Source organism: Prionailurus bengalensis, chromosome F2 (assembly GCF_016509475.1).
Source record: "Prionailurus bengalensis isolate Pbe53 chromosome F2, Fcat_Pben_1.1_paternal_pri, whole genome shotgun sequence".
Lineage (NCBI taxonomy): Eukaryota > Metazoa > Chordata > Mammalia > Carnivora > Felidae > Prionailurus > Prionailurus bengalensis.
The window spans coordinates 46,250,701-46,265,131 of record NC_057353.1 but is presented as its reverse complement, the minus strand read 5'-3'; the positions used below and the strand labels follow the sequence as shown (position 1 = coordinate 46,265,131).

Genomic DNA, 14,431 nt, shown 5'->3' with positions numbered 1-14,431 from the left:
AAAAATGGTTTGAGGTGGGATGTTCCATTTGTAGAATAGCAACAAGAAAGAGGTAAGTTCTGTTGTTGAACAAATTACTAAAACGAGGGGAAAATTTGAGTATAGTGTCACAGTTTCTTTGTCTTTAGGTAACTGATGTGTGTATATGTCTGTGTACACACTCTACACAGAGATGTAAAATGAAGCTCTTCTTACGCATTATTTTAATAAGACGATTTTAAAGTGTGAATTAGAAAGAGAGATATTTGCAAAAATCTGTTCTACATTTTAATTTGTTTAACTCACTAAAAAAAATTAACTTCTAAATATTAAATTTCATCTATAACCCTTCTAATTCCACAAAGAATGTTTGGAGGCTAAATATAAGTAAATTGTCACTTGTCTTTAATAAGTTACACAGTCCATGAATTTTATATCACATTTTCTGACTGATGTGAATCAAGTTTAGTTTTCAGTGTCTATGTAATTTCCTGAGATATCTTCCACATCAGGATCAATATACTTATTAACATCATTTAATTCACCTCATTGAATTTTCTTTGTGTTTAGGAAACTTATTCCCAGTCTTGATTCTTTTAATAAAAGATGACTCTGATTTAATCTGTCTTTGACCTCTCTTTCTGTGGCTCTGATCAAATCATATCTTCTGTCATATGAACATTTTTGCTATTTTATGCTCTGGATTTCTTCCTAGCTTAAATGCCATTCCAGAAGTAACCCCCCATCCCCCCCCCTTTTTTTTTCAGAAGTGACTTCTTAAGCCTTAAAAAACACAGTTCCAATTTTATGATATGTTTTTAAAAGCTGAAATGCAAGATTTTCTATTCTACATAATTTTAAAAGCTTATTTCCCCATATCGTACTGATTTTTATTATATCACAGAAAATGAAAAAGGAAGGATAAGCATTTCTTTTGCCTCTTTATCCTTGAAATTGTAAGTAGTGCAGTGTAAGAATCTGGAATCCTAGTTCTTGTCCATTAGGAAGCACTTTGTAGTTGTCTTATGTGTTGCAATTACATTGCCCTCTCCATGGGATCACCTTTGTGGTCTTGTGGCTGCCCAGTCTATTGAAGTGTAATATTTTATCTTACTCTGCTTTTGAAAACACAGATTTTACCACATTTAGTTTTAGAAATCAATAATCTACATGTATTTTTGTCTACTACAGGTACTGTCAGCAATGAAGTTTCACATTTTTTTATATCTCTGGTTTCAATTGGGATTTGAGTATCATGGTCAAGTAGTTATGAGGAAAATAGTGTAAGGGCTTAGTACCACACATTTTAATGATCTTATAATAACAATTCTTAAAGAAAAAAAAGATCAGGGTAGGAATTCAAAAGATAAGCTTTTTATTGGTAGGTTTTATATTTGTAATGAGGTTAAAGGGTAGGTTAAGTGGAAGAAAATCATGTAGTATTCCTGAATAACTTTATTAAACAAAGGCTCTAACTATCCAAAAAATAATCACCACCACCCTAATTATTGTAAATTATTAGGTATCACAGTAACCCACTGGAGCAGTTACCCTACGGTGTCTGCCATAGCATCCTGTACTTCCTGTGTATAGGATGGTACTTAGATTACTTTATTCAAACTATTTGTTTAATTTTCTTTCTGCATCAGATTATAAACTCTGTGAAGACCTGGACTATATCATGTTTGATTTAAATACTATTACAGCCCTAGGACCTTGCCTAGTGCCAGGCAAGTAGAAGGTGCTCCATAAATATTTATTGAACGAGTAGATTTTTTTTAGTGCCACTAGTAACTTTTATCGAGCAAATCATTACAACTCTATCCTAATGATCTGGTAATCTCTTAATATTTGACCTTAGTGATTAATGCTTCATTATACAAAAAAGTGGGATCTAAATGATTTCTTAAGTAGCTTCAAACATGTAATCAGTGGATTTGTTTGGTTTACTCATTTTTTGAAGCTACTTTTCTTACAATGTAATAGGAGTGCTAGGTTAGGAGTCAAAAAGCCTGAGTGGATATCCTGGACTACTTACTAGCTGTGCCCTTCTGCAAGTTACTTATTGGTTCTGAACCCATTTCTTCTATCTATAAGTGAGAGAAATGAAAATAAATGGTGTACGATGAAATCACTGTTGAAACTCTTTAAAAGTGTTGTACTAATTTGTATAGCTACACATTTGGCTACATATGAATAGAATAAGACAAGATACCATTTATGAGGATAGAATATATGATCTTGATATCATTAGCATTATGCTGAATGAAACTATAAAGTCAACCTCTAACTTGCTTGTAAAAGATGTCTGCTTGGAAAAAAAAATTCAATCCTAAATTGAGCATTTACTACGTATAGGGACTGTTCTAAATCCCTTACATGTGTTAATTCATTTACTCTTCACAGTGACTCTATAAGGCGGTTATTATCTTATGTTTTTATATATATCAGGTAAACCAAGAAGTAGGTTGAATAATCTAAGATCACACAGGCAACAAGTGGAGATTCCACCAGAGGGAGTCTGTCACTTTTACGTGACAAAACTCTTTGCAGGATCCCGGTGATAAATTCAATATGCATATAATTACCATGTCTTAAAAGGAAGATTGTTTTGCCATTAAAGAAACATCTAGTGGCACCTCGGTGGCTCACTCGGTTAAGCGCCTGGCTCTTGGTTTCAGCTCAGGTCATGATCTCATGGTTCATGAGTTCAAGCCACATATTGGGCTCTGCTCTGGCAGCGCTGAACCTGCTTGGAATTCTCTCTCTCCCTCTCTATATAAAATAATAAATATTTATTTACTAATAAATAAGCTTAAAAAGAGAAAAGTCTATTGGCATGTTGGGGGAAAAATTCTAATTTAAAAACAACTCTGCCTGAATGAAGTAGTTCCTTATCTTGGTAGTTCCTTGCAACTTTATAATTTGGAAAACTAAATGAACCACGTGAATATACTATTATCTGAGAACTCAGTTCCAGAGAAAGGCTACTGTTCCAGTCTAAGGTCTTTGCAACCTAAAGACACAAGGCATGAAAATAAGTATTAACACATTCCAGTAATTACTACATTCTTACACATTTTGATTATTGAGTGAAAGTAACAAAATTTCACCAAATAATTATTGATAGGTCTATTCTGTATTCCCCAAAAGATTGCAAAACAAGATAGATGATTAAAAATGGCACTTTATTTTTAATTTTTTTCCTGCTTAATAAGGACATAAGGGAAAAATGCATGTTAAATCTGGGGAAAACCAACAAATACTTTACCTTCTACTGATTTAGGATAGGAAACAATCTTTTCCCACAATGGTCTGCCCCCTCGACAGCGTTGTTAGCCAATGGACAGGAATATTATTTTTCTTTTTGGCTTCTACCTATTTCCAGTAAAGAGAGGACTTTCTTATTTCTGATCCCCTGGTTTGGAAAACAAATGGTCAGAAACTTATGGTAAGTGATATAAGGAGAAACAACATTTTAAGAGTTATCTGATCATTTTGCACTAACATTTGTATGGGCATAAATATGGATGTTAAGAATTATTCCAGCTATTTAAATACTTTAATAAATAAAGTTGAGGGTAGAAGTGCTATTGAGAAAACAGTTTTGGTACTTACCTAGCCCCGTATAAAGCTAAGTTTTTCCATTACTTTTTCTTAATTTATGATTCACACACACACACACAAATGGTAAATTTAGGACAAAAATGTACTGAACATTTTCAACATATGATCTTTTATGTTTCTTGTTTGAATTAGGTTATTTATATGGCCTTAGTTCGAGTTACTTTTTAATGTTTGTTTATTTTTGAGTGACAAAGAGTGCATGCACGCAGGGGAGGGGCAGAGAGAGAGAGAGAGAGGCAGAGAGAGAATCCCAAGCAGGCTCTGCACCTTCAGTGAACAGCCTGATGTGGGCTCCAACCCGTGAACAGTGAGATCACGATCTGAGCTGGAATCAAGTCGGACGCTTAACTGACTGAACCACTTAGGCACCCCTATATGGCCTTACTTTAAGTTGTGTCTCTTAAAAATAATGTAGCCTATATAGAAAGTACTTTAAATGTCTTAAAAGATGGAAATAACCCACTACTGTTTCTGTGTGGAAGGTAACTTACTTCAAAGCTCACACTAAACATTCCACAAGGGGGCACCAAAGACTCATTTATGGTGATTTTGGGTCTCCTTTGAAAAAGTTCTTTTCACTTTTATGTATTTCACGTTGATGTAATGTGACATTGCCAGATAGGGGAAATGTTCCTTGACTTAACTTTAAAAATGCATGGATAATAAATTGAGGTAATAGTTATTACTCAGAGTTGCTAATTAAAATATTTTAGCTGGATTGCAAGAGTGCACTGTTTTCTGGGATGACTTAGAACACCTTGTTAGCACCTGGGTCTTTGCCTTGGCCGTCTGTACTTACTTGCCCAATGGCTCTGCCCTCCTGGCTCCCTCATCATGGACAGTGGAGCCAGAGGAGTGGAAGGAGCAGTAGAGCCATGATGGTGAGTCCTGGTTTGAACAGTGGTGTGCTACCAATTATTTCCCTCTGGTATTCTCATTTCTGCGGGAAGGTGGAGCTTGCTTGGTTCAGGTCCTAATCACAGCTTACCTACTTTCTGTAAATGCGTCCTAACAGGTCTCTTTGCTTTTACTTCCTCCCCATCTAAATCTGTCCTAAATAGCCATTGCCAGGTAATTTGTACTGAAATGTGGCTCCAATTATGTTGCTTCCTATTAAAAATGTAGCTGAACTCAGGATCTCCTAATGGTCCTAACTTTCTAGCAATCTCTCTCACTATTCCACTCTATACACTTTGTTCCAGCCAAACTAGACTCCTTACAGTTTCCTAAATCTCCCCTCTGCTTTTTCCCACTTCCCCTCTCCCTTGCTATACCAAATCCCATCAAATCCAGCTAATCCTGAGTTTCTTTCCACCAGTCATTTTCAACGATCTCTCTAACAAGATGAAAGTTTTACCTTCTTTGAATCGAGTGTTTACTTATACCTTTGTTGTAGTGTTTCTGGCATGTCTTAATTTGTATTAAATTCTTGTAGTTTTCTACCATTAGCAACAGTTCCTTAAGAGTAGAACTGTTTTACTCACCCCTCCACCTCCTTTAGCAGAATGTCTTGTGCATGATAGATGATGGAACAAACATTAATTGCTGTATTAATAATGATTGTCACATGGTATGATAATGAACCATATGATAATCATTTGCTGAATTAAAATGTGTGTGTATACACACATTAGGTGTTTAGGGGTAGAAGATATTGGCCTTTGGAGGTGAAATATGCATCATTTTAGAATTAAGTGGTAAAAAACTACACATGCAGAAAGCAAACAACATGATGTTCACATTTTTATGCAGTAGGGCAGCCGAGATATTTTTGCGTTGGTACCAAAAGAGGGAAATACATTGGGGCGCCTGGGTGGCACAGTCGGTTAAGGCGCCTGGGTGGCACAGTCTGACTTTGGCTCAGGTCATGATCTCCTGGTTCGTGAGTTCCAGCCCCACATCAGGCTCTGTGCTGACAGCTCAGAGCCTGGAGTCTGCATCGGATTCTGTGTCTCCCTCTCTCTCTGCTCCTCTCTTGCTCACACTCTGTCTCTCTCTCTCTCTCAAAAATAAATATTTAAAAAATTTTTAAAAGAGGGAAATATATATTCAAGACATTGTACTAATATTAAAATAAAAGAAGAAAAGTAATATTCCCTTTTTTCCAGCTTGAGATATTGACATAAAGCATTGTGCATATTTAAGGTGTACAACATTTGATACACTTTTATATTGCACAATGATCACCACCATCATATTAGCTAACACCTTCATCCCATCACATAGTTAACATTTTTTCTGTGATGAGAACATTTAAGATCTACTCTCTAAGCAACTTTCAAGTACAGTTGACCCTTCAACAACATGGATTTAAGCTGACTGGGTCTACTTATATGTAGGTATGTAGATTTTTTTCGATACAGTAGAGTACTGTCAGTGTATTTTCTTTCTTTTTTTAATGTTTATTTTTGAGAGAGAGACAGAGATAGAGTGTGAGTGGGGGAGGGGCAGAGAGAGAAGGAGACACAGAATCTGAAGCAGGCTCCAGGCTCTGAGCTGTCAGCACAGAGTCATATGCGGGCTCGAACCCATGAACCAGGAGATCATGACCTGAGCCGAAGTCAGATGCTTAACTGAGCCACACAGGCACCCCAGTGTATTTTCTTTCTTAGGATTTTAATACTTTCTCCCTAGCTTACTTTATTGTAAGAATACATTATATAATACATAGAACATACAAAATACGTGTTGTCTGACTTTTGATATTTTTGGTTAGGCTTCTGACCAACAGTAGGCTATTAGGAGTTAAGTTTGGGGGGGGGTGGTCAGAAGATATGCATGGATTTTCAACTGTGCAGGGGGTTGATTTCCCTAACCTCCATGTTGTTCAAGTGTCAACTATATCCTCTGTTTGTAAAAACTACAATAGCCTAGAGCAATATTAGAGTTTAAAACTTTAACTGGGGAAGGGTTAAAAATTGAATGATCTCATCAGTCTGTGCAAGAAGCAAAGTAATGTAATGGAATATATTGATAATTATAATAAATCTAAACCAGCAAGTCCAGATGGTAGTTATCTTGGATAAGTTAATAAATTGCCTAGTATTAAACTAATTATATTCCTTCTTCGAAAAATCATGAACTGTTAAGAAATAGAAAAACAACGCTGTTTTCCAGTTAAACGTGATACGGATATATAGTTGTTATCTAATATAGATATGTAATGTCATAAAAAGGAAAGGTAATTATTATCAAAAAGAATATAAATAAAAAAATATAAATTTTATAATTTGTGTTTCTGATCTCCTTGCCACAACAGCAGTTACTTTAGGGACTGCCGTGGGGGTTGGTATCATAAGTTATTAGATGTTGCCCTCTAGCTGCCAGGGAAAACATCTACTGCACTGTTCTGTCATTTTGATTCATTTGTGTGTAAAAATTAAAAATATGGTTTAGCCATGTGGAAATAAATGAAAACAACCCAAATAAGAACAAGCAAAGGGTATTTATTCAGAGCTTACATATATAGCAAAGGAGTCAGTCACCATCACACGCATTTGGTAGAGACTCAAAGGCAAGAGAGGGGGGAAAGCTATACAGTGAAAAAAGGGGAAGACTTCAGGTATGCTCTGATTGGAGGTTGTTGGCATGGGGGAGAGGGAAGCAAGCTAGCTGGAATCTCGAGGGCATCCAATGTGATTGGTTTGGAAAGCATACTTGGTTTTCTCTGGTTGGTTCTTAATTGGAAATAGGGACAAAAATTAGGGAAACTGGCAGTTACTGACCAAGTCTTGACCATTCGGGGTCTATTGCCGCAGAGATTGTTATTTGGTTTCTAAGACTGGTTGCTGCAGGGGTTTGAGTCAGAGTTCTATTGGCATATATGGTCTGGTCATTGTCCATTTGTATATTCAGACTCTCAGCCATTTTAAAAAAATCTCATTAGGGGCGCCTGGGTGGCGCAGTCAGTTAAGCGTCCGACTTCAGCCAGGTCACGATCTCGCGGTCCGGGAGTTCGAGCCCCGCGTCAGGCTCTGGGCTGATGGCTCAGAGCCTGGAGCCTGTTTCCGATTCTGTGTCTCCCTCTCTCTCTGCCCCTCCCCCATTCATGCTCTGTCTCTCTCTGTCCCAAAAAAATAAATAAAAACGTGGGGAAAAAAAATCTCATTACTATTAAGAATTAAAATCACAGTGATAATACAATTTTTAGCCATTGGTGCTATTCCTGTTCACATTCAACAAAGTTTAGGACTAGGCTTAAGTGGGACCTAACCACACCAAACTCAAGAAAGGAGTAGTACTTCTAAATCATTAAACAGCTAGGATGCCTGAAAGTTTACTTTTGATTGTCAAGGAGATATATATACACATACACATACACATCCTAGCGTATCTCTCCAGCAGTACTTGGGAAAATCACTGAATAAATCCTTGTACCTTCTCCCCCTGAGCAGGCCACAGAGTAGCCTTTATGTAAATTAATCTTTGCAATTTAGGTCAGCCCTTGAAACATTTGGTTTGGGCCTCATATTTGAAACCTGATCATTTTTATTTGTCCACAGCAGCTTAACATGATATCACTTCTGTTCCATGGTTATGTTGGCTTCTCATTACAATTTTAGCTCTTTTACAGGGAGATTGAGATGCTCTGCAGAGTTCCCCAAATTGAATTACAGGTATGCTGCAAAGTCTATTTTTCAAAAAAAATTTTTTTAATGTTTATTTATTTTTGACAGAGAGAGAGACAGAGCATGAGCAGGGGAGGGGCAGAGAGAGAGGGAGACACAGAATCTGAAGCAGGCTCCAGGCTCTGAGCTGTCAGCACAGAGCCCGATGTCAGGCTCGAATTCACAGACCGCGAGATCATGATTTGAGCCGAAGTTGGATGCTCAACCGACTAAGCCACACAGGTGCCCCCGCAAAGTCTATTTTTAAGCAAAGGCATCTCAAACACATCCTTCAAATTTGCTAACAATATGTGCAGAATCAGAATAAACAGAAACTTAATCCCATTTATGTAGATATAATTCCCATTATAAACTTTGGGTTTGGGACTGCATTGGTTTTCAACAGTGAAACAGACTAGTTGTAGAAAAAGGCCTTTTTGGAAAAACTAGCTAGTTTGGGGAGTAGAGACAGAATAAAATATTTTTAAAATAAATAAAATCTAGTCATCAGGGTAATGCAAATCAAACCTACCAAGAGATAACAACCATTTCACGCCCAGTGGAATGGCTGTAATAAAAAAGGTGATAACAAATATTAGTGAGGATGCGGTGAAACCAGAACCCTCAATCCGCTACTGGTAGTAAAGTTACAAAGAGTTGCCAAACAAACACAGGATTACCTTTTGACCCAGCAATTCTACTCCTAGGTATATATTCAAGAGAAATGAAAACATGTCCACGCAAAAACTTGTACATGACTGTTAATAGAAGCATCATTCATAATAGCCAAAAAGTAGAAACAACCCAATGTCTACCAACTGATGAATGGACAAATTGTGATATATCTGCACAATGGAAGATTATTCAGCAATAACAAGGAATGAAGCACTGATTCATGCCACAATATGAATGGATCTTAGAAACATTATGCTAAGTGAAAGAAACCAGTCATGAAAGCCCAACATATGGTATGATTCCATTGATATGAAATGTCTAGAATAGGAAAATACACAGAAACAGAAGGTAGTTTACTGGTTGCTTGGGGGGGGGGAGGAGGAATTGGGGATAATAGCTAAAGGGTATGAGACTCTTTTGAGGTAATAAAAATGTTCTAAAATTCATTCTGCTGATAGTTGCACAACTTTGAATGTACTAAAAATCATTGAAGTGTATACTTTATTTTTTATAAAATTTTATTAAAGTTTTATTGTTTTTTTGTTTCAAGAGAGATAGCAAGTGAGCAAGGAAAGGACAGAGAGAAAGGGAGACAGAATTCCCAAGTAGCCTCCTCACTGTCAGCGCAGAGCCCAATGTGGGGCTTGAACTCATACACTAAAGCATACACTAAAGCATACACTAAAGCATACACTTTAGATAGGTGAATTGGATGATATATGAATCACATCTAATAAAGCTGTTAGAAAAACAAAATCACCAAAATGTTAGAATAACTTACAACCTATGCATTTGGGTTCAAATTACAGTGTCGTTCTTGGGTTGTTTTTTAAATCTCATGAGATTATTTTTAGAAAGAAAGTCTACACAGCATGGTTGTAAAAGAGCAAGGCTTTGGAATCAGACCTGGATCAGCTTGCGGCTTGAACACTTTAAAGCTGTTTGTCTTTGAGCAAATTATCTCACCTCTGGAAGACTCAGTTTCCTAAACTGTTGGGAATAATACCAGTCTCTTACAGATATTGTTAGAGGCCCATAGTAAGTGTGCAATTAGTGTTAGCCACACTTGATGATAAAACAACAATTGACCTCCCATTGGTGTAGTTATCCGAAACAGGGATAAACAAATCTTTTCTGTGAACAGGGCACAGTGCAGAATAACTGCAATGCAGAGAAGATATTTCAACAAATATTTACAAAGTGGCCAGCACTCCATAGAGTGAGTTGGAGGTTGGGATTGGGGGTGAAATAAGATGTATCTCTTTCAATCCCCAGGAATTTACTGTCTGCTAGGTGGCACTGAAGGTAGAGGGTGCACCTCTCTGTACAGATTATTTTAATATTAGTATGTTTTTGAGATACGAGTTTTTTTTTTTTTACCAAGGATACAGGAACAATAGGAGAGGCCAGTGAAAGGAATTCATGGGAAGGTACATTGGAGAAGATGACACTCAAGCTCACTATTGGAGAATGAGAAATTTTTGCTTGAAAAAGGCCAAAGGGCTTCCCTAGCAGCAAAAACAGCGCAGGCAAATGCCTAAAAAGCCTATTTATATGTCAGCTCTCAAACTCACATCTCCTACATTCCGGGCTTGTATATCAAGTGCAAGTTCAAAATCTTCACTTGGATGGCTCATAGACTTCTTAAACTCTCCCTCACAACGTGGTCCACTCACAGCTTTCCTCATCTCCAGTGATGGCACCTCTATCCTTCTGTTTGCTCCTGCCAGAATCCTTGGAGTTACTCTCAACTACTTCCTTTGTTTCATTCCCACAGTCAACTTGTCAGGAAATCTGCTTGGCTCTACCTTTAAAATACATGCAGAACCTGAGTTCTCAAACCTGTCACTGCTACCACCCTGGGTTGAGCCACCATCAGCCCCTGTCCGCTTCTACCTGTGCTCAGGTACGTTCTCTATACAGTACCCAGAGTGATCCTTTTACATAAAAATGCGATCATGATACTTCTCTGCCTAAAACTTCTATGGTTTGCATTTTGACAGAATGAAAGCTGGGGTCCTTGCAAGGGCTGACAAAACCCTTCCATGATTTTTTGCCTCACACCTCCCTTTACCTTTCTATTTACTTATTCACCCTTGACTTCATTTGGCCCTCTGATTTTGGTTGGTCAAAGTAGTGGTTTACAGTTTTTTCTCTTTGCCTATGTACTACTGAAAAGGGAATAAATATAGCTAGGCAGGTGTTACAGTTCCTTGTTCTACAAGCATCCATTGTCTGACTCCTTGCTTGCTTAAGCATTCGCATACTTGCAGGACCCTGGCAGGCTTTGGATGTCCTCCATACCGCCTTAGGAGGCAAATGTGGAGCCACTGAAGGTTTAAATAGGTCATATTTGCATTTAGATTGCTTGGCTTTCAGCATGGGGAAGGGATTTAAGGGGAACTCCACTGGAAGCAAAGAGTGGACAAGGGACAAGTTAGGAAGTTTTTACAACACTCCAAACGGGGGCCAGTGCTACGGCAATTGTTGTTCATGGGAGTGGAGAGAAGACTCCGGATTCCAGAAATGCTTCAATGTAGACTTGGCTTAGTATGGGGTTTCTGGCTTGAGTCCCTTGGAAGATGAAGGTACCACTTACTGAACACGGGATTTACCTAGAAGGATGAAATTCAAAGATAATGAATATGGAAAATGTACATATCCTTTTGGATATGTTGATTAGGAAGCCCCCAAGGAAGAGCTACCACTGAGTAATGTACAGCAAGGAATTGGATTTAGGGTTCTTAGGCTCAGAGGGAGCCTGAGGTGGAAACCTGGTTGGCTGGGAAATGTGAGTTGACATGACTTTTCTAAAAATCTCCTCCCCCCTCTTCCTCCTAATCCTAATTAGAAGTACCGTTTTTCTTTTTTTCGAATTTCACTTTTAAACTCTCTGGAATACACACTATGGGCATACTCAATTTATTGTCCTTTCTCCTCGGGTAATTTTTAAAGCTTAGATGATATCTTGAAAACGCAGCAGTCCTAACCGACTGGAGCAAAAAATGTGGGGCAGATCTGGTTCCCAAAGCGCACGAATATGTGCATTTTCACAGCGAGGGTGAACTCCGATGCCGTGTGTGGCTCTGCCCTCCTTCACTATCAAGAAAATCCTGGGGCCCGACTCCCCTTTCTGCCTCCTTTTCTCAGGACCAGCTCATCAGGGCCGCTCTCCCGCCCCCACTCGCCCGCGGGTCCCTTTCTCACTAGGAGACACCAAATTTCCTGGACGGGGCGGCCGGGATTTTGCTCGAGGGACCAGGCCCGAGTCGCGGTCCCCACAGGAACGGGGCCCGGCGAGTTGGGACCCTGCGCGGGGTCCCCCAACCCCTGGCGGCGGCGCCCGCCCCCTGCCCGGGAGGAGGACGGGCTGCGGCGGCCCGCATTGTCTCAGCTCCATAGCAACTCAGCCGCGGCGGGGGCCACGCGCGCCGCTCTGCGTCGGCGTCCGCTCTGCGTCGGCGTCCGCTCCCGTCCGGCTCCCTCTCCGGGGGAGAGACGGGCGCTGCCCGGCGGTGGCGCCCTGAGAGCCCCGCGCGGGCGCCGGGCGCGGGCAACGGCGGCGGCATGCCCGAGAAGCGGCTCACGGCGGGTAGGTGCGGCGGTGGGGACCACACAGCCGCCTCCGGACTTGACCTCTCCTCGCCCGGGCGCCCCCCACCGTCCGCGCTTTAGAAAACCTGGCTCCACTGCGCCTCTCATGGCGTTTTATTACGAACTTCCTCACCCCCGCTCTAGCCCCGACCCCCGTTTGCATCGCCTCGTTCGCACCGTCTTATTTTGTCTTCCTTAATTCTCCGTTTTGCAGCTGGAATAATGGAAGCCTACAAGGTTAACTCCAGGGTCACAGTGAATTAGTGACCAAGCTGGATTCCAGAGGCCTTTCCTCCCCACTTCCACCTTGAATTCCAACTTAAAATTCAATCCATGTGCAAAGAATGAAGAGAGGGCCAACATTTTACTGAGCTTGCCCACGTAGAAAGCAGGCCTAGGTGCCGTCTCAAATTATTTCATTTACTTTAAAAGGAAATCAGATTTGAGTGAGATAATGCCATATTTTATCTTGTTTCAGAGCCACCAGATATTACAGAAGAAGAATTTGTAAGTACCATTTAGAGGGCTATCGCCCCCTCCCCCCGTGGTTCTTTAAAAATAGCAAATCATAGATTGTAGAAAAAAGCTGTAGGTTTTCTTTTCTCCTTTTTGCCAGATGAATGTAATAGAAGCTTTGGTTCGGCAACAATGGTGCTGAGTACAAGACCTTTTTACATTCTTTAACAGGTACATTTTTTAAAAAGAGGCCAATTGATTTTTATGGTGGGTGCTATTTATTGTTAAAGTTCTTTTACAAAAATGACTTCATTTTATTTCTCTAAACTCTTTAATGACTCTGTGAGAGGAACGTTTTATCTCTGTGGTTTTACGGTGATGTGGTTGTGCAGTTGATTGATTGAAAACAAGTGGTCGGTTTATAGTTATAATTACTTTAAAAATGTACTAAATGGGTGAGCCTGGGTGGCTCAGGTGGTTAAGCGTGGGACTCTTGGTTTCGACTTGGGTCATGATCTCACGGCTTCATGGGTTCAAGCCCCACATCAGACTCTGTTGTGGCAACACGGAGCCTGCTTGGGATTCTTACTCTCTCCTCTCTCTACCCCTCCTGCACTTGTGCTGTGTCTGTCTCTCTCAAAATAAATAAACTTAAAAAAAAAATAAAAATGTACTAAATGTTTTCAGGTCAGACTTCTGGTGAGTAGTCACAAGTACTTTGCTAAGTAGTACATTATTTGTCATTTAGGTGAGTGCTATATCTAGGATGGGTTCTATTGTAATTCCTGTTGTGTCTTTAAGGAACTTGCCCAAAGGTAAACAGAGAGAGGAGGTAGCAGTGCCTGTTTCCCACTAAGGTCTGAGTTTGATTCCAACAGCTCTAACCACTGAAGGGGCCAAGGATAGGCTGCTCCAAGATGGGTCACTTTGGTATGAAGATTATTTTGGGTTAAAAAGTAGTGAAACCCAGCAGATTCAAGAAAAGCTCCTAACCTCTCCCACAACAGCCTAAAAAGAATTTAGGTAGAGGACCTGCACCAGGAAGGGAACCATCACCACAAAGAACTACGTTATGATATGAACAAGGTGTGGTAGACAGGGAGGAACCTAGCAAGGCCTGTTTGATCAAAGTCCTCTACGTCCCATGGTTTCCAAGTGTCCCCAGGACACATTTGTTTACCAAACATTTACTCCTTTTCATTTTCCTGTGAATTACATTTTTTCCCTTTGAAGTCCCAGACCCATGCCCCCTTCTTAGTTCAGAATGACCTATATGCCTCATTTTGCCTGTCTTTGGAATTTCCACGTCTTGGTGAATTCCCCATATGTACACTGTTGAATCTGATCTTCTGCTAATCTGTCCCATGTAAATTTAATTCTCAGTCTAGCTGGAAGACCATGAAGGCAGAGAAAAAATTTTTTCTTCTCTTCACCATTTCTCGATGTTATTTGCTTATGTCCTCTGGTACTTATTTCTCTTCTTGGACAAGTAT

The 14,431-nt window shown here is 39.7% G+C and overlaps 1 protein-coding gene and 1 long non-coding RNA gene across 5 annotated transcripts in view; one reads left to right on the top strand and one right to left on the bottom strand.

Moving 5' to 3' along the window:
- Positions 1–11,219: 11,219 nt before the first annotated feature.
- Positions 11,220–12,258, bottom strand: LOC122496078. Its single transcript, XR_006300673.1, has 2 exons — positions 12,096–12,258; positions 11,220–11,503 (listed from the first exon to the last, which is right to left on the bottom strand). It is a non-coding gene; the product is annotated as an uncharacterized LOC122496078 (long non-coding RNA).
- An 82-nt stretch (positions 12,259–12,340) lies between these two features.
- Positions 12,341–14,431, top strand: part of RGS22 (regulator of G protein signaling 22) — a 136,136-nt gene continuing 134,045 nt past the window's right edge. For all 4 annotated transcript variants that reach the window (XM_043601466.1, XM_043601467.1, XM_043601468.1 and 1 more), the window contains exons 1-2: positions 12,341–12,480; positions 12,961–12,989. In XM_043601466.1, coding sequence (XP_043457401.1) covers positions 12,456–12,480; positions 12,961–12,989 — 54 coding nt within the window. In that variant the 5' untranslated portion in view covers positions 12,341–12,455. The remainder of the gene's footprint in view (positions 12,481–12,960; positions 12,990–14,431) is intronic.